The 27499-nt window shown below is 39.7% G+C and overlaps 1 protein-coding gene across 1 annotated transcript in view; it reads left to right on the plus strand.

Annotated features, from left to right (window-relative positions):
• GUCY2C (guanylate cyclase 2C) overlaps positions 1-27499 on the plus strand; it is a 262021-nt gene that overhangs the window by 46187 nt on the left and 188335 nt on the right. Inside the window, exons 11-13 of the mRNA XM_053689439.1 lie at positions 20005-20086; positions 20658-20763; positions 22536-22598. Coding sequence (XP_053545414.1) covers positions 20005-20086; positions 20658-20763; positions 22536-22598 — 251 coding nt within the window. The remainder of the gene's footprint in view (positions 1-20004; positions 20087-20657; positions 20764-22535; positions 22599-27499) is intronic.

Genomic DNA, 27499 nt, shown 5'->3' on the forward strand with positions numbered 1-27499 from the left:
CACCTAATGTTATAGTGCTGAACTGGCATGTAACTGTGTCACATAATGTTATGTAGCTGAGCTGGGCATGCAACTGTTTCACATAATGTTATGTAGCTGAGCATGTAACTCTTTCACATAATGTTATAGTGCTGAGCTAGGCATGTAACTGTGTCACATAATGTTATGTAGTTGAGCTGGGAATGTAACTGTTTCACATAATGTTATAGTGCTGAGCTGGGCATGAAACTGTTTCACATAATGTTATGTAGCTGAGCTGGGCATGTAACTGTGTCACATAATGTTATGTAGCTGGGCATGTAACTGTTACACATAATGTTATAGTGCTGAGCTTGGCATGTAACTGTGTCACATAATGTTATGTAACTGAACTGGGCATGTAACTGTTTCACATAATGTTATAGTGCTAAACTGGCATGTAACTGTTTCACATAATGTTATGTAGCTGAGCATGTAACTGTGTCATATAATGTTATGCAGCTGAGCTGGGCATGTAAATGTGTCACATAATGTTATGTAGCTGAGCTGGGCATGTAAATGCGTCACATAATGTTATGTAGCTGAGCTGGGCATGTAACTGTGTCACATAATGTTATGTAGCTGAGCTGGGCATGTAACTGTGTCACATAATGTTATGTAGCTGAGCTGGGCATGTAATTGTGTCACATAATGTTATGTAGCTGGGCATGTAACTGTTTCACATAATGTTATAGTGCTGAGCTTGGCATGTAACTGTGTCACATAATGTTATGTAGCTGAGCTGGGCATGTAACTGTGTCACATAATGTTATGTAGCTGAGCTGGGCATGTAACTGTGTCACATAATGTTATGTAGCTGAGCTGGGCATGTAACTGTTTCACCTAATGTTATAGTGCTGAACTGGCATGTAACTGTGTCACATAATGTTATGTAGCTGAGCTGGGCATGCAACTGTTTCACATAATGTTATGTAGCTGAGCATGTAACTCTTTCACATAATGTTATAGTGCTGAGCTGGGCATGTAACTGTGTCACATAATGTTATGTAGTTGAGCTGGGAATGTAACTGTTTCACATAATGTTATAGTGCTGAGCTGGGCATGAAACTGTTTCACATAATGTTATGTAGCTGAGCTGGGCATGTAACTGTGTCACATAATGTTATGTAGCTGAGCTGGGCATGTAACTGTTTCAGATAATGTTATGTTGCTGAACTGGGTATGTAACTGTTTCACACATAATGTTATAGTGCTGAGCTGGGAATGTAACTGTTTCACATAATGTTATAGTGCTGAGCTGGCATGAAACTGTTTCACATAATGTTATGTAGCTGAACTGGGCATGTAACTGTTTCACATAATGTTATGTAGCTGAACTGGGCATGTAACTGTTTCACATAATGTTATGTAGCTGAGCTTGTAACTGTGTCACATAATGTTATAGTACTGAGCTGGGCATGTACCTGTGTCACATAATGTTATGTAGCTGAACTGGGCATGTAACTGTGTCACATAATGTTATGTAGCTGAGCTGGGCATGTAACTGTGTCACATAACGTTATGTAGCTGAGCTGGGCATGTAACTGTTTCACATAATGTTATAGTGCTGAACTGGCATGTAACTGTTTCACATAATGTTATGTAGCTGAGCTGGGCATGTAACTGTTTCACATAATGTTATGTAGCTGAGCATGTAACTGTTTTACATAATTTTATAGTGCTGAGCTGGGCATGTAACTGTGTCACATAATGTTATGTAGCTGAGCTGGGAATGTAACTGTTTCACATAATGTTATGTAGCTGAGCATGTAACTGTGTCATATAATGTTATGCAGCTGAGCTGGGCATGTAAATGTGTCACATAATGTTATGTAGCTGAGCTGGGCATGTAACTGTTTCACATAATGTTATGTAGCTGAGCTGGGCATGTAACTGTGTCACATAATGTTATGTAGCTGAGCTTGGCATGTAACTGTGTCACATAATGTTATGTAGCTGAGCTGGGCATGTAATTGTGTCACATAATGTTATGTAGCTGGGCATGTAGCTGTTTCACATAATGTTATAGTGTTGAGCTTGGCATGTAACTGTGTCACATAATGTTATGTAGCTCAGCTGGGCATGTAACTGTGTCACATAATGTTATAGTGCTGAGCTGGGAATGTAACTGTTTCACATAATGTTATAGTGCTGAGCTGGCATGTAACTGTTTCACATAATGTTATGTAGCTGAGCATGTAACTGTTTCACATAATGTTATGCAGCTGAACTGGGCATGTAACTGTTTCACATAATGTTATGTAGCTGAGCTTGTAACTGTGTCACATAATGTTATAGTACTGAGCTGGGCATGTACCTGTGTCACATAATGTTATGTAGCTGAACTGGGCATGTAACTGTGTCACATAATGTTATGTAGCTGAGCTGGGCATGTAACTGTGTCACATAACGTTATGTAGCTGAGCTGGGCATGTAACTGTTTCACATAACGTTATAGTGCTGAACTGGCATGTAACTGTTTCACATAATGTTATGTAGCTGAGCAGGTAACTGTTTCACATAATGTTATAGTGCTGAGCTGGGAATGTAACTTTTTCACATAATGTTATATAGCTGAGCTGGGAATGTAACTGTTTCACATAATGTTATGTAGCTGAGCCGGGCATGTAACTGTTTCACATAATGTTATGTAGCTGAGCTGGGCATGTAACTATTTCACATAATGTTATGTAGCTGAGCTGGGCATGTAACTGTTTCACATAATGTTAGGTAGCTGAGCTGGGCATGTAACTGTTTCACATAATGTTATGTAGCTGAGCTGAGCATGTAACTGTTTCGCATAATGTTATGTAGCTGAGCATGTAACTGTTTTACATAATTTTATAGTGCTGAGCTGGGCATGTAACTGTGTCACATAATGTTATGTAGCTGAGCTGGGAATGTAACTGTTTCACATAATGTTATGTAGCTGAACTGGGCATGTAACTGTGTCACATAATGTTATGTAGCTGATCTGGGCATGTAAATGTGTCACATAATGTTACGTAGCTGAGCTGGGCATGTAACTATTTCACATAATGTTATAGTGCTGAACTGGCATGTAACTGTTTCACATAATGTTATGTAGCTGAGCAGGTAACTGTTTCACATAATGTTATAGTGCTGAGCTGGGAATGTAACTTTTTCACATAATGTTATATAGCTGAGCTGGGAATGTAACTGTTTCACATAATGTTATGTAGCTGAGCCGGGCATGTAACTGTTTCACATAATGTTATGTAGCTGAGCTGGGCATGTAACTATTTCACATAATGTTATGTAGCTGAGCTGGGCATGTAACTGTTTCACATAATGTTAGGTAGCTGAGCTGGGCATGTAACTGTTTCACATAATGTTATGTAGCTGAACTGGCATGTAACTGTGTCACATAATGTTATGTAGCTGAGCTGGGCATGTAACTGTTTCAGATAATGTTATGTTGCTGAACTGGGTATGTAACTGTTTCACATAATGTTATAGTGCTGAGCTGGGAATGTTACTGTTTCACATAATGTTATAGTGCTGAGCTGGCATGTAACTGTTTCACATAATGTTATGTAGCTAGGCATGTAACTGTTTCACCTAATGTTATAGTGCTGAACTGGCATGTAACTGTGTCACATAATGTTATGTAGCTGAGCTGGGCATGTAACTGTTTCACATAATGTTATGTAGCTGAGCATGTAACTCTTTCACATAATGTTATAGTGCTGAGCTGGGCATGTAACTGTGTCACATAATGTTATGTAGATGAGCTGGGAATGTAACTGTTTCACATAATGTTATAGTGCTGAGCTGGGCATGAAACTGTTTCACATAATGTTATGTAGCTGAGCTGGGCATGTAACTGTGTCACATAATGTTATGTAGCTGAGCTGGGCATGTAACTGTTTCAGATAATGTTATGTTGCTGAACTGGGTATGTAACTGTTTCACATAATGTTATAGTGCTGAGCTGGCATGTAACTGTTTCACATAATGTTATGTAGCTGAGCATGTAACTGTTTCACATAATGTTATGTAGCTGAACTGGGCATGTAACTGTTTCACATAATGTTATGTAGCTGAGCTTGTAACTGTGTCACATAATGTTATAGTACTGAGCTGGGCATGTACCTGTGTCACATAATGTTATGTAGCTGAACTGGGCATGTAACTGTGTCACATAATGTTATGTAGCTGAGCTGGGCATGTAACTGTGTCACATAATGTTATGTAGCTGAGCTGGGCATGTAACTGTGTCACATAATGTTATGTAGCTGAGCTGGGCATGTAATTGTGTCACATAATGTTATGTAGCTGGGCATGTAACTGTTTCACATAATGTTATAGTGCTGAGCTTGGCATGTAACTGTGTCACATAATGTTATGTAGCTCAGCTGGGCATGTAACTGTGTCACATAATGTTATGTAGCTGAGCTGGGCATGTAACTGTGTCACATAATGTTATGTAGCTGAGCTGGGCATGTAACTGTTTCACCTAATGTTATAGTGCTGAACTGGCATGTAACTGTGTCACATAATGTTATGTAGCTGAGCTGGGCATGCAACTGTTTCACATAATGTTATGTAGCTGAGCATGTAACTCTTTCACATAATGTTATAGTGCTGAGCTAGGCATGTAACTGTGTCACATAATGTTATGTAGTTGAGCTGGGAATGTAACTGTTTCACATAATGTTATAGTGCTGAGCTGGGCATGAAACTGTTTCACATAATGTTATGTAGCTGAGCTGGGCATGTAACTGTGTCACATAATGTTATGTAGCTGGGCATGTAACTGTTACACATAATGTTATAGTGCTGAGCTTGGCATGTAACTGTGTCACATAATGTTATGTAACTGAACTGGGCATGTAACTGTTTCACATAATGTTATAGTGCTAAACTGGCATGTAACTGTTTCACATAATGTTATGTAGCTGAGCATGTAACTGTGTCATATAATGTTATGCAGCTGAGCTGGGCATGTAAATGTGTCACATAATGTTATGTAGCTGAGCTGGGCATGTAAATGCGTCACATAATGTTATGTAGCTGAGCTGGGCATGTAACGGTGTCACATAATGTTATGTAGCTGAGCTGGGCATGTAACTGTGTCACATAATGTTATGTAGCTGAGCTGGGCATGTAATTGTGTCACATAATGTTATGTAGCTGGGCATGTAACTGTTTCACATAATGTTATAGTGCTGAGCTTGGCATGTAACTGTGTCACATAATGTTATGTAGCTGAGCTGGGCATGTAACTGTGTCACATAATGTTATGTAGCTGAGCTGGGCATGTAACTGTGTCACATAATGTTATGTAGCTGAGCTGGGCATGTAACTGTTTCACCTAATGTTATAGTGCTGAACTGGCATGTAACTGTGTCACATAATGTTATGTAGCTGAGCTGGGCATGCAACTGTTTCACATAATGTTATGTAGCTGAGCATGTAACTCTTTCACATAATGTTATAGTGCTGAGCTGGGCATGTAACTGTGTCACATAATGTTATGTAGTTGAGCTGGGAATGTAACTGTTTCACATAATGTTATAGTGCTGAGCTGGGCATGAAACTGTTTCACATAATGTTATGTAGCTGAGCTGGGCATGTAACTGTGTCACATAATGTTATGTAGCTGAGCTGGGCATGTAACTGTTTCAGATAATGTTATGTTGCTGAACTGGGTATGTAACTGTTTCACACATAATGTTATAGTGCTGAGCTGGGAATGTAACTGTTTCACATAATGTTATAGTGCTGAGCTGGCATGTAACTGTTTCACATAATGTTATGTAGCTGAACTGGGCATGTAACTGTTTCACATAATGTTATGTAGCTGAACTGGGCATGTAACTGTTTCACATAATGTTATGTAGCTGAGCTTGTAACTGTGTCACATAATGTTATAGTACTGAGCTGGGCATGTACCTGTGTCACATAATGTTATGTAGCTGAACTGGGCATGTAACTGTGTCACATAATGTTATGTAGCTGAGCTGGGCATGTAACTGTGTCACATAACGTTATGTAGCTGAGCTGGGCATGTAACTGTTTCACATAATGTTATAGTGCTGAACTGGCATGTAACTGTTTCACATAATGTTATGTAGCTGAGCTGGGCATGTAACTGTTTCACATAATGTTATGTAGCTGAGCATGTAACTGTTTTACATAATTTTATAGTGCTGAGCTGGGCATGTAACTGTGTCACATAATGTTATGTAGCTGAGCTGGGAATGTAACTGTTTCACATAATGTTATGTAGCTGAGCATGTAACTGTGTCATATAATGTTATGCAGCTGAGCTGGGCATGTAAATGTGTCACATAATGTTATGTAGCTGAGCTGGGCATGTAACTGTTTCACATAATGTTATGTAGCTGAGCTGGGCATGTAACTGTGTCACATAATGTTATGTAGCTGAGCTTGGCATGTAACTGTGTCACATAATGTTATGTAGCTGAGCTGGGCATGTAATTGTGTCACATAATGTTATGTAGCTGGGCATGTAGCTGTTTCACATAATGTTATAGTGTTGAGCTTGGCATGTAACTGTGTCACATAATGTTATGTAGCTCAGCTGGGCATGTAACTGTGTCACATAATGTTATAGTGCTGAGCTGGGAATGTAACTGTTTCACATAATGTTATAGTGCTGAGCTGGCATGTAACTGTTTCACATAATGTTATGTAGCTGAGCATGTAACTGTTTCACATAATGTTATGCAGCTGAACTGGGCATGTAACTGTTTCACATAATGTTATGTAGCTGAGCTTGTAACTGTGTCACATAATGTTATAGTACTGAGCTGGGCATGTACCTGTGTCACATAATGTTATGTAGCTGAACTGGGCATGTAACTGTGTCACATAATGTTATGTAGCTGAGCTGGGCATGTAACTGTGTCACATAACGTTATGTAGCTGAGCTGGGCATGTAACTGTTTCACATAACGTTATAGTGCTGAACTGGCATGTAACTGTTTCACATAATGTTATGTAGCTGAGCAGGTAACTGTTTCACATAATGTTATAGTGCTGAGCTGGGAATGTAACTTTTTCACATAATGTTATATAGCTGAGCTGGGAATGTAACTGTTTCACATAATGTTATGTAGCTGAGCCGGGCATGTAACTGTTTCACATAATGTTATGTAGCTGAGCTGGGCATGTAACTATTTCACATAATGTTATGTAGCTGAGCTGGGCATGTAACTGTTTCACATAATGTTAGGTAGCTGAGCTGGGCATGTAACTGTTTCACATAATGTTATGTAGCTGAGCTGAGCGTGTAACTGTTTCGCATAATGTTATGTAGCTGAGCATGTAACTGTTTTACATAATTTTATAGTGCTGAGCTGGGCATGTAACTGTGTCACATAATGTTATGTAGCTGAGCTGGGAATGTAACTGTTTCACATAATGTTATGTAGCTGAACTGGGCATGTAACTGTGTCACATAATGTTATGTAGCTGATCTGGGCATGTAAATGTGTCACATAATGTTACGTAGCTGAGCTGGGCATGTAACTATTTCACATAATGTTATAGTGCTGAACTGGCATGTAACTGTTTCACATAATGTTATGTAGCTGAGCAGGTAACTGTTTCACATAATGTTATAGTGCTGAGCTGGGAATGTAACTTTTTCACATAATGTTATATAGCTGAGCTGGGAATGTAACTGTTTCACATAATGTTATGTAGCTGAGCCGGGCATGTAACTGTTTCACATAATGTTATGTAGCTGAGCTGGGCATGTAACTATTTCACATAATGTTATGTAGCTGAGCTGGGCATGTAACTGTTTCACATAATGTTAGGTAGCTGAGCTGGGCATGTAACTGTTTCACATAATGTTATGTAGCTGAACTGGCATGTAACTGTGTCACATAATGTTATGTAGCTGAGCTGGGCATGTAACTGTTTCAGATAATGTTATGTTGCTGAACTGGGTATGTAACTGTTTCACATAATGTTATAGTGCTGAGCTGGGAATGTTACTGTTTCACATAATGTTATAGTGCTGAGCTGGCATGTAACTGTTTCACATAATGTTATGTAGCTAGGCATGTAACTGTTTCACCTAATGTTATAGTGCTGAACTGGCATGTAACTGTGTCACATAATGTTATGTAGCTGAGCTGGGCATGTAACTGTTTCACATAATGTTATGTAGCTGAGCATGTAACTCTTTCACATAATGTTATAGTGCTGAGCTGGGCATGTAACTGTGTCACATAATGTTATGTAGATGAGCTGGGAATGTAACTGTTTCACATAATGTTATAGTGCTGAGCTGGGCATGAAACTGTTTCACATAATGTTATGTAGCTGAGCTGGGCATGTAACTGTGTCACATAATGTTATGTAGCTGAGCTGGGCATGTAACTGTTTCAGATAATGTTATGTTGCTGAACTGGGTATGTAACTGTTTCACATAATGTTATAGTGCTGAGCTGGCATGTAACTGTTTCACATAATGTTATGTAGCTGAGCATGTAACTGTTTCACATAATGTTATGTAGCTGAACTGGGCATGTAACTGTTTCACATAATGTTATGTAGCTGAGCTTGTAACTGTGTCACATAATGTTATAGTACTGAGCTGGGCATGTACCTGTGTCACATAATGTTATGTAGCTGAACTGGGCATGTAACTGTGTCACATAATGTTATGTAGCTGAGCTGGGCATGTAACTGTGTCACATAACGTTATGTAGCTGAGCTGGGCATGTAACTGTTTCACATAATGTTATAGTGCTGAACTGGCATGTAACTGTTTCACATAATGTTATGTAGCTGAGCTGGGCATGTAACTGTTTCACATAATGTTATGTAGCTGAGCATGTAACTGTTTTACATAATTTTATAGTGCTGAGCTGGGCATGTAACTGTGTCACATAATGTTATGTAGCTGAGCTGGGAATGTAACTGTTTCACATAATGTTATGTAGCTGAACTGGGCATGTAACTGTGTCACATAATGTTATGTAGCTGATCTGGGCATGTAAATGTGTCACATAATGTTACGTAGCTGAGCTGGGCATGTAACTATTTCACATAATGTTATAGTGCTGAACTGGCATGTAACTGTTTCACATAATGTTATGTAGCTGAGCAGGTAACTGTTTCACATAATGTTATAGTGCTGAGCTGGGAATGTAACTTTTTCACATAATGTTATATAGCTGAGCTGGGAATGTAACTGTTTCACATAATGTTATGTAGCTGAGCCGGGCATGTAACTGTTTCACATAATGTTATGTAGCTGAGCTGGGCATGTAACTATTTCACATAATGTTATGTAGCTGAGCTGGGCATGTAACTGTTTCACATAATGTTAGGTAGCTGAGCTGGGCATGTAACTGTTTCACATAATGTTATGTAGCTGAGCAGGGCATGTAACTATTTCACATAATGTTATGTAGCTGAGCTGGACATGTAACTGTCTCAAATAATGTTATGTAGCTGAGCTGGGCATGTAACTGTTTCACATAATTTTATGTAGCTGAGCTGGGAATGTAACTGTTTCACATCATGTTATGTAGCTGACCTAGGATGTAGCTGTTTCACTTAATGTTATGTAGCTGAGCTGGGCATGTAACTTTTTCATGTAATGTTATGTAGCTGAGCATGTAACTGTTTCACATAATGTTATGTAGCTAAACTGGGCATGTAATTGTTTCACATAATGTTATGTAGCTGACCTGGGAATGTAGCTGTTTCACATAATGTTATGTAGCTGAGCTGGGCATGTAACTATTTCACATAATGTTATGTAGCTGAGCTGGGCATGTAACTGTTTCACATAATGTTATAGTGCTGAGCTGGGCATGTAATTGTGTCACATAATGTTACGTAGCTGAGCTGGGCATGTAACTGTTTCACATAATGTTATGTAGCTGAGCAGGGCATGTAACTATTTCACATAATGTTATGTAGCTGAGCTGGGCATGTAACTGTCTCACATAATGTTATGTAGCTGAGCTGGGCATGTAACTGTTTCACATAATTTTATGTAGCTGAGCTGGGAATGTAACTGTTTCACATCATGTTATGTAGCTGACCTAGGATGTAGCTGTTTCACTTAATGTTATGTAGCTAAGCTGGGCATGTAACTGTTTCACATAATGTTATGTAGCTAAACTGGGCATGTAACTGTTTCACATAATGTTATGTAGCTGAACTGGGCATGTAACTATTTCACATAATGTTATGTAGCTGAACTGGGCATGTAACTGTGTAACATAAAGTTATGTAGCTGAGCTGGGCATGTAACTATTTCACATAATGTTATGTAGCTAAGCTGGGCATGTAACTGTGTAACATAATGTTATAGTGCTAAACTGGCATGTAACTGTTTCACATAATGTTATGTAGCTGAGCATGTAACTGTGTCATATAATGTTATGCAGCTGAGCTGGGCATTTAAATGTGTCACATAATGTTATGTAGCTGAGCTGGGCATGTAAATGTGTCACATAATGTTATGTAGCTGAGCTGGGCATGTAACTGTGTCACATAATGTTATGTAGCTGAGCTGGGCATGTAACTGTGTCACATAATGTTATGTAGCTGAGCTGGGCATGTAATTGTGTCATATAATGTTATGTAGCTGGGCATGTAACTGTTTCACATAATGTTATAGTGCTGAGCTTGGCATGTAACTGTGTCACATAATGTTATGTAGCTCAGCTGGGCATGTAACTGTGTCACATAATGTTATGTAGCTGAGCTGGGCATGTAACTGTGTCACATAATGTTATGTAGCTGAGCTGGGCATGTAACTGTTTCACATAATGTTATGTAGCTGAGCATGTAACTCTTTCACATAATGTTATAGTGCTGAGCTGGGCATGTAACTGTGTCACATAATGTTATGTAGTTGAGCTGGGAATGTAACTGTTTCACATAATGTTATAGTGCTGAGCTGGGCATGAAACTGTTTCACATAATGTTATGTAGCTGAGCTGGGCATGTAACTGTGTCACATAATGTTATGTAGCTGAGCTGGGCATGTAACTGTTTCAGATAATGTTATGTTGCTGAACTGGGTATGTAACTGTTTCACATAATGTTATAGTGCTGAGCTGGGAATGTAACTGTTTCACATAATGTTATAGTGCTGAGCTGGCATGTAACTGTTTCACATAATGTTATGTAGCTGAGCATGTAACTGTTTCACATAATGTTATGTAGCTGAACTGGGCATGTAACTGTTTCACATAATGTTATGTAGCTGAGCTTGTAACTGTGTCACATAATGTTATAGTACTGAGCTGGGCATGTACCTGTGTCACATAATGTTATGTAGCTGAACTGGGCATGTAACTGTGTCACATAATGTTATGTAGCTGAGCTGGGCATGTAACTGTGTCACATAACGTTATGTAGCTGAGCTGGGCATGTAACTGTTTCACATAATGTTATAGTGCTGAACTGGCATGTAACTGTTTCACATAATGTTATGTAGCTGAGCAGGTAACTGTTTCACATAATGTTATAGTGCTGAGCTGGGAATGTAACTTTTTCACATAATGTTATGTAGCTGAGCTGGGCATGTAACTGTTTCACATAATGTTATGTAGCTGAGCATGTAACTGTTTTACATAATTTTATAGTGCTGAGCTGGGCATGTAACTGTGTCACATAATGTTATGTAGCTAAGCTGGGAATGTAACTGTTTCACATAATGTTATGTAGCTGAACTGGGCATGTAACTGTGTCACATAATGTTATGTAGCTGATCTGGGCATGTAAATGTGTCACATAATGTTACGTAGCTGAGCTGGGCATGTAACTATTTCACATAATGTTATAGTGCTGAACTGGCATGTAACTGTTTCACATAATGTTATGTAGCTGAGCAGGTAACTGTTTCACATAATGTTATAGTGCTGAGCTGGGAATGTAACTGTTTCACATAATGTTATGTAGCTGAGCCGGGCATGTAACTGTTTCACATAATGTTATGTAGCTGAGCTGGGCATGTAACTATTTAACATAATGTTATGTAGCTGAGCTGGGCATGTAACTGTTTCACATAATGTTAGGTAGCTGAGCTGGGCATGTAACTGTTTCATATAATGTTATGTAGCTGAGCAGGGCATGTAACTATTTCATATAATGTTATGTAGCTGAGCTGGACATGTAACTTCTCAAATAATGTTATGTAGCTGAACTGGGCATGTAACCGTTTCACATAATTTTATGTAGCTGAGCTGGGAATGTAACTGTTTCACATCATGTTATGTAGCTGACCTAGGATGTAGCTGTTTCACTTAATGTTATGTAGCTGAGCTGGGCATATAACTTTTTCATGTAATGTTATGTAGCTGAGCATGTAACTGTTTCACATAATGTTATGTAGCTAAACTGGACATGTAATTGTTTCACATAATGTTATGTAGCTGACCTGGGAATGTAGCTGTTTCACATAATGTTATGTAGCTGAGCTGGGCATGTAACTATTTCACATAATGTTATGTAGCTGAGCTGGGCATGTAACTGTTTCACATAATGTTATAGTGCTGAGCTGGGCATGTAATTGTGTCACATAATATTACGTAGCTGAGCTGGGCATGTAACTGTTTCACATAATGTTATGTAGCTGAGCAGGGCATGTAACTATTTCACATAATGTTATGTAGCTGAGCTGGGCATGTAACTGTCTCACATAATGTTATGTAGCTGAGCTGGGCATGTAACTGTTTCACATAATGTTATGTAGCTGAGCTGGACATGTAACTTCTCAAATAATGTTATGTAGCTGAGCTGGGCATGTAACTGTTTCACATAATTTTATGTAGCTGAGCTGGGAATGTAACTGTTTCACATCATGTTATGTAGCTGACCTAGGATGTAGCTGTTTCACTTAATGTTATGTAGCTGAGCTGGGCATGTAACTTTTTCATGTAATGTTATGTAGCTGAGCATGTAACTGTTTCACATAATGTTATGTAGCTAAACTGGGCATGTAATTGTTTCACATAATGTTATGTAGCTGACCTGGGAATGTAACTGTTTCACATAATGTTATAGTGCTGAGCTGGGAATGTAACTGTTTCACATAATGTTATGTAGCTGAGCCGGGCATGTAACTGTTTCACATAATGTTATGTAGCTGAGCTGGGCATGTAACTATTTAACATAATGTTATGTAGCTGAGCTGGGCATGTAACTGTTTCACATAATGTTAGGTAGCTGAGCTGGGCATGTAACTGTTTCACATAATGTTATGTAGCTGAGCAGGGCATGTAACTATTTCATATAATGTTATGTAGCTGAGCTGGACATGTAACTTCTCAAATAATGTTATGTAGCTGAGCTGGGCATGTAACTGTTTCACATAATTTTATGTAGCTGAGCTGGGAATGTAACTGTTTCACATCATGTTATGTAGCTGACCTAGGATGTAGCTGTTTCACTTAATGTTATGTAGCTGAGCTGGGCATGTAACTTTTTCATGTAATGTTATGTAGCTGAGCATGTAACTGTTTCACATAATGTTATGTAGCTAAACTGGGCATGTAATTGTTTCACATAATGTTATGTAGCTGACCTGGGAATGTAGCTGTTTCACATAATGTTATGTAGCTGAGCTGGGCATGTAACTATTTCACATAATGTTATGTAGCTGAGCTGGGCATGTAACTGTTTCACATAATGTTATAGTGCTGAGCTGGGCATGTAATTGTGTCACATAATGTTACGTAGCTGAGCTGGGCATGTAACTGTTTCACATAATGTTATGTAGCTGAGCAGGGCATGTAACTATTTCACATAATGTTATGTAGCTGAGCTGGGCATGTAACTGTCTCACATAATGTTATGTAGCTGAGCTGGGCATGTAACTGTTTCACATAATGTTATGTAGCTGAGCTGGACATGTAACTTCTCAAATAATGTTATGTAGCTGAGCTGGGCATGTAACTGTTTCACATAATTTTATGTAGCTGAGCTGGGAATGTAACTGTTTCACATCATGTTAAGTAGCTGACCTAGGATGTAGCTGTTTCACTTAATGTTATGTAGCTGAGCTGGGCATGTAACTTTTTCATGTAATGTTATGTAGCTGAGCATGTAACTGTTTCACATAATGTTATGTAGCTAAACTGGGCATGTAATTGTTTCACATAATGTTATGTAGCTGACCTGGGAATGTAGCTGTTTAACATAATGTTATGTAGCTGAGCTGGGCATGTAACTATTTCACTTAATGTTATGTAGCTGAGCTGGGCATGTAACTGTTTCACATAATGTTATAGTGCTGAGCTGGGCATGTAATTGTGTCACATAATGTTACGTAGCTGAGCTGGGCATGTAACTGTTTCACATAATGTTATGTAGCTGAGCAGGGCATGTAACTATTTCACATAATGTTATGTAGCTGAGCTGGGCATGTAACTGTCTCACATAATGTTATGTAGCTGAGCTGGGCATGTAACTGTTTCACATAATTTTATGTAGCTGAGCTGGGAATGTAACTGTTTCACATCATGTTATGTAGCTGACCTAGGATGTAGCTGTTTCACTTAATGTTATGTAGCTAAGCTGGGCATGTAACTGTTTCACATAATGTTATGTAGCTAAACTGGGCATGTAACTGTTTCACATAATGTTATGTAGCTGAACTGGGCATGTAACTATTTCACATAATGTTATGTAGCTGAACTGGGCATGTAACTGTTTTCACATAATGTTATAGTGCTGAACTGGCATGTAACTGTTTCACATAATGTTATGTAGCTGAGCTGGGCATATAACTGTGTCACATAATGTTATGTAGCTGAGCTGGGCATGTAACTGTTTCACATAATATTATGTAGCTGAGCTGGGCATGTAAATGTTTCACATAATGTTATGTAGCTGAGCATGTAACTGTTTCACATAATGTTATAGCGCTGAGCTGGGCATGTAACTGTATCACATAATGTTATGTAGCTGAGCATGTAACTGTTTTCACATAATGTTATAGTGCTGAACTGGCATGTAACTGTTTCACATAATGTTATGTAGCTGAGCTGGGCATATAACTGTGTCACATAATGTTATGTAGCTGAGCTGGGCATGTAACTGTTTCACATAATATTATGTAGCTGAGCTGGGCATGTAAATGTTTCACATAATGTTATGTAGCTGAGCATGTAACTGTTTCACATAATGTTATAGTGCTGAGCTGGGCATGTAACTGTGTCACATAATGTTATGTAGCTGAGCTGGGCATGTAACTGTTTCACATAATGTTATGTAGCTGAACTGGGCATGTAACTGTTTCACATAATGTTATTTAGCTGAGCTGGGCATGTAACTATTTCACATAATGTTATAGTGCTGAGCTGGGCATGTAACTGTTTAACATAATGTTATAGTGCTGAACTGGCAGGTAACTGTTTCACATAATGTTATGTAGCTGAGCCGGGCATGTAACTGTTTCACGTAATGTTATGTAGCGGAGCTGGGAATGTAACTGTTTCACATCATGTTATGTAGCTGACCTGGGATGTAGCTGTTTCACTTAATGTTATGTAGCTGAGCTGGGCATGTAACTGTTGCATGTAATGTTATGTAGCTGAGCTGGGCATGTAACTGTTTCACATAATGTTATGTAGCTGAACTGGCCATGTAACTGTTTCACATAATGTTATGTAGCTGAGCTGGGCATGTAACTGTGTCACATAAAGCTATGTAGCTGAGCTGGGCATGTAACTGTTTCACATCATGTTATGTAGCTGAACTAGGCATGTAACTGTTTCACATAATATTATGTAGCTGAGCTGGGCATGTAACTGTTTCACATTATGTTAAGTAGCTGCGCTGGGCATGTAACTGTTTCACATCATGTTATTTAGCTGAGCTGGGCATGTAGCTGTTTCACATCATGTTATGTAGCTGACCTGTGAATGTAGCTGTTTCACTTAATGTTATGTAGCTGAGCTGGACATGTAAATGTTTCACATAATGTTAAGTAGCTAAGCTGGGCATGTAACTGTGTCACATAAAGTTATGTAGCTGAGCTGGGCATGTAACTTTGTCACATAAAGTTATTTAGCTGAGCTGGGTGTGTAACTGTTTTACATAATGTTATAGTGCTGAACTGGCATGTAACTGTTTCACACAATATTATGTAGCTGAGCTGGGAATGTAACTGTTTCACATAATGTAATAGTGCTGAGCTGGGCATGTAACTGTATCACATAATGGTATGTATCTGAGCTAAGCATGTAACTGTGTCACAGAAAGTTATGTAGCTGAGCTGGGCATGTAACTGTGTCACATAAAGTTATGTAGATGAGCTGGACATGTAACTGTTTCACATAATGTTTTGTAGCTAATCTGGGCATGTAACTGTTTCACATAATGTTATGTAGCTGAACTGGGCATGTAACTGTTTCACATAATGCTATGTAGCTGAGCCGGGCATGTAACTGTTTCACATAATATTATAGTGCTGAGCTGGGCATGTAACTGTATGTCGTAATGTTACGTTGCTGAGCTGGGAATGTAACTGTTTCAAATAATTTTATGTAGCTGAGCTGGGCATGTAACTGTTTCACTTAATGTTATAGTGCTGAACTGGCATGTAACTGTTTCACATAATGTTATGTAGCTGAGTTGTGCATGTAACTGTTTCACATAATGTTATAGTGCTGAGCTGGGCATGCAACTGTTTCACATTATGTTACGTAGCTGAGCTGGGAATGTAACTGTTTCACATAATGTTATGTAGCTGAGCTGCGCATGTAACTGTTTCACATAATGTTATAGTGCTGAGCTGGGCATATAACTGTTTCACGTAATGTTTCGTAGCTGAGTTGGGCATGTAACTGTATCACATAATGTTATGTAGCTGATCTGGGCATGTAACTGTTTCACATAATATTATGTAGCTGAGCATGTAACTGTTTCACATAATGTTATGTAGCTGAGCTGAGCATGTAACTGTTTCACATCATGTTATGTAGCTGAGCTGGGCATGTAACTGTTTCACATGTTATGTAGCTGACCTGGGAATGTAGCTGTTTCACTAAATGTTATTTAGCTGAGCTGGACATGTAACTGTTTCACATAATGGTATGTAGCTGAGTTGGGCATGTAACTGTGTCACATAAAGTTATGTAGCTGAGCTGGGCATGTAACTGTGTCACATAAAGTTATTTAGCTGAGCTGGGCATGTAACTGTGTCACATAAAGTTATTTAGCTGAGCTGGGCATGTGACTGTTTTCACATAATGTTATAGTACTGAACTGGCATGTAACTGTTTCACATAATGTTATGTAGCTGAGCTGGGCATGTAACTGTTTCACATAATGTTATGTAGCTGAACTGGGCATGTAAATGTTTCACATAATGTTATGTAGCTGAGCATGTAACTGTTTCACATAATGTTATAATGCTGAGCTGAGCATGTAACTGTGTCACATCATGTTATGTAGCTGAGCTGGGCATGTAACTGTTTCACATAATGTTATGTAGTTGAACTGGGCATGTAACTGTTTCACATAATGTTATGTAGCTGAGCTGGGCATGTAACTATTTCACATAATGGTATAGTGCTGAACTGGCATGTATCTGTTTCACATAATGTTATGTAGCTGACCTGGGCATGTAACTGTTTCACATAATGTTATTGTGCTGAGCTGGGCATGTAACTGTTTCACATAATGTTACGTAGCTGAGCTGGGAATGTAACTGTTTCACATAATGTTATAGTGCTGAACTGGCATGTAACTGTTTCACATAATGTTATGTAGCTGAGCTGGTCATGTAACTGTTTCACATAATGTTATGCAGCTGAGTTGGGAATGTAACTGTTTCACATCATGTTATGTAGCTGAGCTGGGCATGTAACTGTTTCACATAATGTTATAGTGCTGAACTGGCATGTAACTGTTTCACATAATGTTATGTAGCTGAGCTGGGCTTGTAACTGTTTCACATAATGTTATGTAGCTGAGTTGGGAATGTAGCTGTTTCACTTAATGTTATGTAGCTGAGCTGGGCATGTAACTGTTTTATGTAATGTTATGTAGCTGAGCTGGGCATGTAACTGTTTCACATAATGTTATGTATCTGAACAGGTCATGTAACTGTTTTACATAATGTTATGTAGCTGAGCTGGGCATGTAACTGTGTCACATAATGTTATGGTGCTGAGCTTGGCATGTAACTGTTTCACATAATGTTACGAAGCTGATCTGGGAATGTAACTGTTTCACATAATGTTATGTAGCTAAGCTGGGCATGTAACTGTTTCACATAGTGTTATAGTGCTAAACTGGCAAGTAACTGTTTCACATAATGTTATGTAGCTGAGCTGGGCATGTAACTGTTTCACATAATGTTATGTAGCTGAACTGGGCATGTAACTGTTTCATGTAATGTTATGTAGCTGAGCTGGGTATGCAACTGTTTCACATAATATTATGCAGCTGAGCTGGGCATGTAACTGTTTCACATAATGTTAAGTAGCTAAGCTGGGCATGTAACTGTTTCACATCATGTTATGTAGCTGAGCTGGGCATGTAACTGTTTCACATCATGTTATGTAGTTGACCTGGGAATGTAGCTGTTTCACTTAATGTTATGTAGCTGAGCTGGACATGTAACTGTTTCACATAAAATTATGTAGCTGAGCTGGGCATGTAACTGTGTCACATAAAGTTATTTAGCTGAGCTGGGCATGTAACTGTTTTACATAATGTTATAGTGCTGAACTGGCATGTAACTGTTTCACATAATGTTATGTAGCTGAGCTGGGAATGTAACTGTTTCACATAATGTAATAGTGCTGAGCTGGGCATGAAACAGTTTCACATAATGGTATGTAGCTGAGCTGGTCATGTAACTGTGTCACATAAAGTTATGTAGCTGAGCTGGGCATGTAACTGTGTCACATGAAGTTATGTAGCTGAGCTGGGCATCTAACTGTGTCACATAAAGTTATTTAGCTGAGCTGGGCATCTAACTGTGTCACATAAAGTTATTTAGCTGAGCTGGGCATGTAACTTTTTTACATAATGTTATAGTGCTGAACTGGCATGTAACTGTTTCAAATAATATTATGTAGCTGAGCTGGGAATTTATCTGTTTCACATAATGTAATAGTGCTGAGCTGGGCATGTAACTGTTTCACATAATGTTATGTAGTTGAGCTGGGCATGTAACTGTGTCACATAATGTTATGTAGCTGAACTGGGCATGTAACTGTGCCACATAATGTTATGTAGCTGAGCTGGGCATGTAACTGTGTCACATAATGTTATGTAGCTGAGTTGGGCATGTAACCATTTCAAATAATGTTATGTAGCTGAGTTGGGCATGTTACTGTTTCATGTAATGTTATGTAGCTGAGCATGTAACGGTGTCACATAATGTTATGTAGCTGAGCTGGGCATGTAACTGTGTCACATAATGTTATGTAGCTGAGCTGGGCATGTAACTGTGTCACATAATGTTATGCAGCTGAGCATGTAACTTTTTTACATAATGTTATAGTGCTGAGCTGGGCATGTAACTGTGTCACATAATGTTATGTAGCTGAGCTGGGCATGCAACTGTTTCACATAATGTTGTGTAGCTGAACTGGGCATGTAACTGTTTCACATAATGTTATGTAGCTGAGTTGGGCATGTAACTATTTCACATAATGTTATAGTGCTGAACTGGCATTTAACTGTTTCACATAATGTTATGACGCTGAACTGGGCATGTAACTGTTTCACATAATGTTATAGTTCTGAGCTGGGCATGTAACTGTTTCACATAATGTTACGTAGCTGAGCTGGGCATGTAACTGTTTCACATAATGTTATGTAGCTGAGCTGGGCATGTAACTTTTTCACATAATGTTATGTAGTTGAGCTGGGCATGTAACTTTTTCACATAATGTTATGTAGCTGAGCTGGGCATGTAACTGTTTCACATAATGTTATGTAGCTGAGCTGGGCATGTAACTGGTTCGCATAATGTTATGTCATTCTTTTTTCCAGGACCTCATGTTCTCACCATCGCTGTCTTCACACTCACAGTAATTGTGATACTTGTAGTGGTCATCGCCCTCTTTGTGTTCAGGTAGGTGGCCTAAGGGGAGTTTCTCACCTCTATGTTCACTGGTCACTAACTGATGAGCTCTGGGTCGGCTGCTATCTGTTGCTATGCATCTGTGATTTTCACAATAAGCCTAAAATCTCACAGCTGGCTAAAATCATGTTTTTGTACAGGCCATGGTAGCTGGTTGGGGTGCCTGGAAAGTGCGTCTCTTCATAAAGGTGGTGGGAAAAACTAACTTTACGGTACTTGTCCTTAAAAATGTATAAAGCTGTGTCTCTGATAACTAGCTTACATTTGGCAAAACACGTGTCGTATTGGCCCTTTCAGTGCAATCTGCGGAAAACACCATAATGCATAGCTGCTCCATATAACGTCTCCCATTCAGAGCTTGCCAGGAAGTGCGCTGGGAAGTCTGTTTTGTCGCTACATAATACTGTTGTTTATGCACCTTTACCTGTTTTATTCTTGCACACATTTGATTTATGACACATTACATTTGCACGTGACATGAGTATATATTGCCGGCCCATCCGCTGTGCGCAATCCCACCTTCCCTGGCTCCGAAATTGTACTGAATGTTTTTGTCGTCCAGAAGGTATCGTAGAGAAAACGAGCGGCGCCAGAAGAGGTGGTCACACATCTCACCAGAGCAGATCCTGCCACTGGAGACCAGTGAGACCTCTCTCATCAGTCTGAAGGTGAGTTTGTGCTCCATTCGGAGCTTGATATGTCGGCCCCTAAGACTTTGTGCACACTCCTAAACCTACTTCATTATGTTATTTCATGCACAAAACACAGGCACACCTCAGTATGTTATATAGAGCGAAAACACGTGTATGCTCCTGAGACTGCCTCAGTATGTTATATAGTGTTAAAATAGGTGCTCGTTCCTGAGCCTACCTCAGTATCAACTAGATTACGAGTTTTGGGCTAAACAGGGTGCAAAAAATAACGCAAAAAAAGTTGCGTTATTTCACTCTCCATAGTGCTGCTATTACTAGTTACTGAAAAGCCTCCTTGTGCGTGCGATATGGTGGCGTTAAGCTCCATACTGTACAAAAGCCAAGGGCTGCTTTGAAGTGCTCGTGCATGCTTTCCCCCATAGATATCAATGGTTTGAGAGTATTAGAAATAAAAACTAACACCTGCGTTCCCGGAATGAAAAATCTCCATAACGCAGCCCCATTGATTTTTATGGGGAAAAAAACCCCACTTCTTAACACCCCTAATCATCCGCCCCGACATCATCGTCACCTAAATAATGTTATTAACCCCTAATCTGCCGCTCCCGACATCGCCGGCACTAATGAAAGTTTTTAACCCCTATTCCGCTGCTCCCCGACATCGCCACCACTAAATAAACCTATTAACCCCTAAACCTCTGGCCTCCCACATCTCTGCAACTAAATAAACCTATTAACCCCTAAATTGCCGCCCCCCCCCACATCTCCGCAACTAAATAAACCTATTAACCCCTAAATTGTCGGCCTCCACATCTCCGCAACTAAATAAACCTATTAACCCCTAAACCGCCGGCCCCCCACATCGCAAAACACTAAATTAAACTATTAACCCCTAAACTTAACACCTCCCCTAACTTTAAATTAAAATTACAATATAACTATATTTAAATAAATAAAAACTTACCTTTGAAATATTAGTGTATTTAGTATATGAGTATCAGTGTATTTATTATATGTGTATTAGTGTTTTTAGTATATGAGTATCAGTGTATTTAGTATATGAGTATTAGAGTATTTAGTATATGAGTATTAGTGTATTTAGTATATGAGTATTAGCGTATTTAGTATATGAGTATCAGTGTATTTAGTATATGAGTATCAGTGTATTTAGTATATGAGTATTAGAGTATTTAGTATATGAGTATTAGTGTATTTAGTATATGAGTATCAGTGTATTTAGTATATGAGTATCAGTGTATTTAGTATATGAGTATTAGTGTATTTAGTATATGAGTATCAGTGTATTTAGTATATGAGTATTAGAGTATTTAGTATATGAGTATTAGTGTATTTAGTATATGAGTATCAGTGTATTTAGTATATGAGTATCAGTGTATTTAGTATATGAGTATCAGTGTATTTAGTATATGAGTATTAGTGTATTTAGTATATGAGTATCAGTGTATTTAGTATATGAGTATCAGTGTATTTAGTATATGAGTATTAGTGTATTTAGTATATGAGTATCAGTGTATTTAGTATATGAGTATTAGTGTATTTAGTATATGAGTATCAGTGTATTTAGTATATGAGTATTAGAGTATTTAGTATATGAGTATTAGTGTATTTAGTATATGAGTATCAGTGTATTTAGTATATGAGTATCAGTGTATTTAGTATATGAGTATCAGTGTATTTAGTATATGAGTATCAGTGTGAAGTGAAAAGGCAGCTGCCAATGTAATAACAGATATTAATTTGCCTATGTACTATGCTCTTCTTCTCAGATAGACGAGGATAAACGGCGTGATTCTGGGCCGCGCTTACGGAGAGCGAAATATGACAAAAAGGTGACATTGTTGTGTAATTGTTTCACCATCTGACTGTCCTGTGCATGAGGAGAATTCGTGCACGAAGCCCCTGACTTACACCGCAGTAGGAAAGGAAGAGTTAATCTGCTGATTAACACTGATTTTTATTACAAAAGCGTCTGTTCTGCTATAGTGAATAACTAATAGGGTCAGTTACACTGCGACTAAGGCATTGCTGCAAAAGCTGTGCACATTACAGAAATGGTTAATAAGCCGTTAAAATGACATTTTATTAGCAAGACTTGCATTGTTTTGCAACCCAGGGAAACATCTTTTGAAAATCCTTCTCTTAGATCCTCTAATATGGTTAGTTAGATATAAATAATCTAATATAATATATATATAATATATATAATAATCTAATATATAACAATAAGCTCCTGCACTGATCATGGTCTCACTGTAGCATGTTGCAGGGTACAAATTATGGATCTACTCCAGATTCTCTGGGGGCAGTGGAATAGCAGAGGTAAATAGCAGAAGGGGTCAACTAATTAGTGCACTTACATTAGAAAGTGTTTTGTTTGTATAATTAAATATTTTATCAGACATGAAACAGCTGAGATCAGAATAAACAATGTACAAATACAAGTGCACATTGCAGTCATCACAAGCCTAACCCTGATACATATCTGTCCCTACCTGTCCCCAGCAATAGTGATACAATACAGCAAAAGAAAGCAAGTTTAGCTAACATAATGACTGTGGCTGTATCTACCCCAGTAACAAATCTACATCCCAGTAAATAAAGTAATAATGGGTTGGCATGGAAACCAATTCTACAAAACAAAGTGTTAATATATTTGAAAAGCTTTTTACAGTGGGTTAATTTATTAATTTAATGCAGCGCTGCGCACAAGTTGTGTCTATTTAACTGTGAGGTTTCTTCAAAGAAGAATTTAAGCAAATGCTTTAGATACATTTCTGTTTTTGCATTTTCTTAACATTTCTGTTTTAAATATAAAAAAATTAATTATTACAGTTTAAAACCAGCTACATATTAGTGTAATGCAGTGAGTGTCCTCCAGATGGCAGCACATGCACACAGCTCACACAGCACCTACAGCTAGGCGGTTGTACTCACATTACTGTGTCTGTAACAAGTACTCACAATACTGTGTCTGTAGAACACACATAAGCACAGAGGCTGGTGTTCCCTGCAGTAACCAGTACTCACCTTACTGTGTCTGTAGAACATACATAAGCACAGAGGCCGGTGTTCTCTGCAGTAATCAGTACTCACATTACTGTCTGTAGAACACACATAAGCACAGAGGCTGGTGTTCCCTGCAGTAACCAGTACTCACATCACTGTCTGTAGAACACACATAAGCACAGAGGCTGGTGTTCCCTGCAGTAACCAGTACTCACATTACTGTCTGTAGAACATACATAAGCACAGAGGCTGGTGTTCCCTGCAGTAACCAGCACTCACATTACTGTGTCTGTAGAACACACATAAGCACAGAGGCCGGTGTTCCCTGCAGTAACCAGCACTCACATTACTGTGTCTGTAGAACACACATAAGCACAGAGGCTGGTGTTCCTTGCAGTATCCAGCACTCACATTACTTTGTCTGTTGAACACACATAAGCACAGAGGCCGGTGTTCCCTGCAGTAACCAGCACTCACATTACTGTGTCTGTAGAACACACATGAGCACAGAGGCCGGTGTTCCCTGCAGTAACCAGCACTCACATTACTGTGTCTGTAGAACACACATAAGCACAGAGGCTGGTGTTCCCTGCAGTAACCAGTACTCATATTACTGTCTGTAGAACACACATAAGCACAGAGGCTGGTGTTCCCTGCAGTAACCAGTACTCACATCACTGTCTGTAGAACACACATAAGCACAGAGGCTGGTGTTCCCTGCAGTAACCAGTACTCACATTACTGTCTGTAGAACACACATAAGCACAGAGGCCGGTGTTCCCTGCAGTAACCAGTACTCATATTACTGTGTCTGTAGAACACACATAAGCACAGAGGCTGGTGTTCCCTGCAGTAACCAGCACTCACATTACTGTGTCTGTAGAACACACATAAGCACAGAGGCTTGTTTTCCTTGCAGTAACCAGTACTCACATTACTGTCCGTAGAACACACATAAGCACAGAGGCTGGTGTTCCCTGCAGTAACCAGGACTCCTATTACTGTCTGTAGAACATACATAAGCACAGAGGCTGGTGTTCCCTGCAGTAACCAGTACTCACATTACTGTCTGTAGAACACACATAAGCACAGAGGCTGGCGTTCCCTGCAGTAACCAGTACTCACATTACTGTGTCTGTAGAACACACATAAGCACAGAGGCTGGCGTTCCCTGCAGTTACCAGTACTCACATTACTGTGTCTGTAGAACACACATAAGCACAGAGGCTGGTGTTCCCTGCAGTAACCAGTACGCACATTACTGTCTGTAGAACACACATAAGCACAGAGGCTGGTGTTCCCTGCAGTAACCAGTACTCACATTACTGTCTGTAGAACACACATAAGCACAGAGGCTGGCGTTCCCTGCAGTAACCAGTACTCACATTACTGTCTGTAGAACATACATAAGCACAGAGACTGGTGTTCCCTGCAGTAACCAGTACTCACATTACTGTGTCTGTAGAACACACATAAGCACAGAGGCTGGTGTTCCCTGCAGTAACCAGTACGCACAGTACTGTCTGTAGAACACACATAAGCACAGAGGCTGGTGTTCCCTGCAGTAACCAGCACTCACATTACCGTCTGTAGAACACACATAAGAAAACAGGCTGGTGTTTCCTGCAGTAACCAGTACTCACATTATTGCCTGTAGAACACACATAAGCACAGAGGCTGTTGTTCCCTGCAGTAACCAGTACTCACATTACTGTCTGTAGAACACACATAAGCACAGAGGCTGGTGTTCCTTGCAGTAACCAGCACTCACATTACCGTCTGTAGAACACACATAAGAACACAGGCTGGTGTTTCCTGCAGTAACCAGTACTCACATTACTGTATGTAGAACACACATAAGCACAGAGGCTGGCGTTACCTGCAGTAACCAGTACTCACATTACTGTCTGTAGAACACACATAAGCACAGAGGCTGGTGTTCCCTGCAGTAACCAGTACTCACATTACTGTCTGTAGAACACACATAAGCACAGAGGCTGGTGTTCCCTGCAGTAACCAGTACTCACAAAAATGTCTGTAGAACACACATAAGCACAGAGGCTTGTTTTCCTTGCAGTAACCAGTACTCACATTACTGTCCGTAGAACACACATAAGCACAGAGGCTGGTGTTCCCTGCAGTTACCAGTACTCACATTACTGTGTCTGTAGAACACACATAAGCACAGAGGCTGGTGTTCCCTGCAGTAACCAGTAGTCAAATTTCTGTCTGTAGAACGCACATAAGCACAGAGGCCGGTGTTCCCTGCAGTAACCAGTACTCACATTACTGTGTCTGTAGAACACACATAAGCACAGAGGCTGGTGTTCCCTGCAGTAACCAGTACTCACATTACTGTCTGTAGAACACACATAAGCACAGAGGCTGGTGTTCCCTGCAGTAACCAGTACTCACATTACTGTGTCTATAGAACACACATAAGCACAGAGGCCGGTGTTCCTTGCAGTATCCAGCACTCGCATTACTTTGTCTGTTGAACACACATAAGCACAGAGGCCGGTGTTCCCTGCAGTAACCAGCACTCACATTACTGTGTCTGTAGAACACACATAAGCACAGAGGCCGGTGTTCCCTGCAGTAACCAGCACTCACATTACTGTGTCTGTAGAACACACATAAGCACAGAGGCTGGTGTTCCCTGCAGTAACCAGCACTCACATTACTGTGTCTGTAGAACACACATAAGCACAGAGGCCGGTGTTCCCTGCAGTAACCAGCACTCACATTACTGTGTCTGTAGAACACACATAAGCACAGAGGCCGGTGTTCCCTGTAGTTACCAGTACTCACATTACTGTGTCTGCAGAACACACATAAGCACAAAGGCTGGTGTTCCCTGCAGTAACAAGTACTCACATTACTGTGTCTGTAGAACACACATAAGCACAGAGGCTGGTGTTCCCTGCAGTAACCAGCACTCACATTACTGTGTCTGTAGAACACACATAAGCAAAGAGGCCGGTGTTCCCTGCAGTAACCAGTACTCACATTACCGCCTGTAGAACACACATAAGCACAGAGGCTGGTGTTCCCTGCAGTAACCAGCACTCACATTACTGTGTCTGTAGAACACACATAAGCACAGAGGCTGGTGTTCCCTGCAGTAACCAGCACTCACATTACTGTCTGTAGAACACACATAAGCACAGAGGCCAGTGTTCCCTGCAGTAACCAGCACTCACATTACTGTGTCTGTAGAACACACATAAGCACAGAGGCCGGTGTTCCCTGCAGTAACCAGTACTCACATTACTGTCTGTAGAACACACATAAGCACAGAGGCCGGTGTTCCCTGCAGTAACCAGTACTCACATTACTGTCTGTAGAACACACATAAGCACAGTGGCTGGTGTTCCCTGCAGTAACCAGTACTCACATTACCGCCTGTAGAACACAGATAAGAACACAGGCTGGTGTTCCCTGCAGTAACCAGCACTCACATTACTGTGTCTGTAGAACACACATAAGCAAAGAGGCCGGTGTTCCCTGCAGTAACCAGTACTCACATTACCGCCTGTAGAACACACATAAGCACAGAGGCTGGTGTTCCCTGCAGTAACCAGCACTCACATTACTGTGTCTGTAGAACACACATAAGCACAGAGGCTGGTGTTCCCTGCAGTAACCAGCACTCACATTACTGTCTGTAGAACACACATAAGCACAGAGGCCAGTGTTCCCTGCAGTAACCAGCACTCACATT

The sequence above is a fragment of the Bombina bombina genome, chromosome 7, assembly GCF_027579735.1.
Source record: "Bombina bombina isolate aBomBom1 chromosome 7, aBomBom1.pri, whole genome shotgun sequence".
Classification (NCBI taxonomy): Eukaryota; Metazoa; Chordata; class Amphibia; order Anura; family Bombinatoridae; genus Bombina; species Bombina bombina.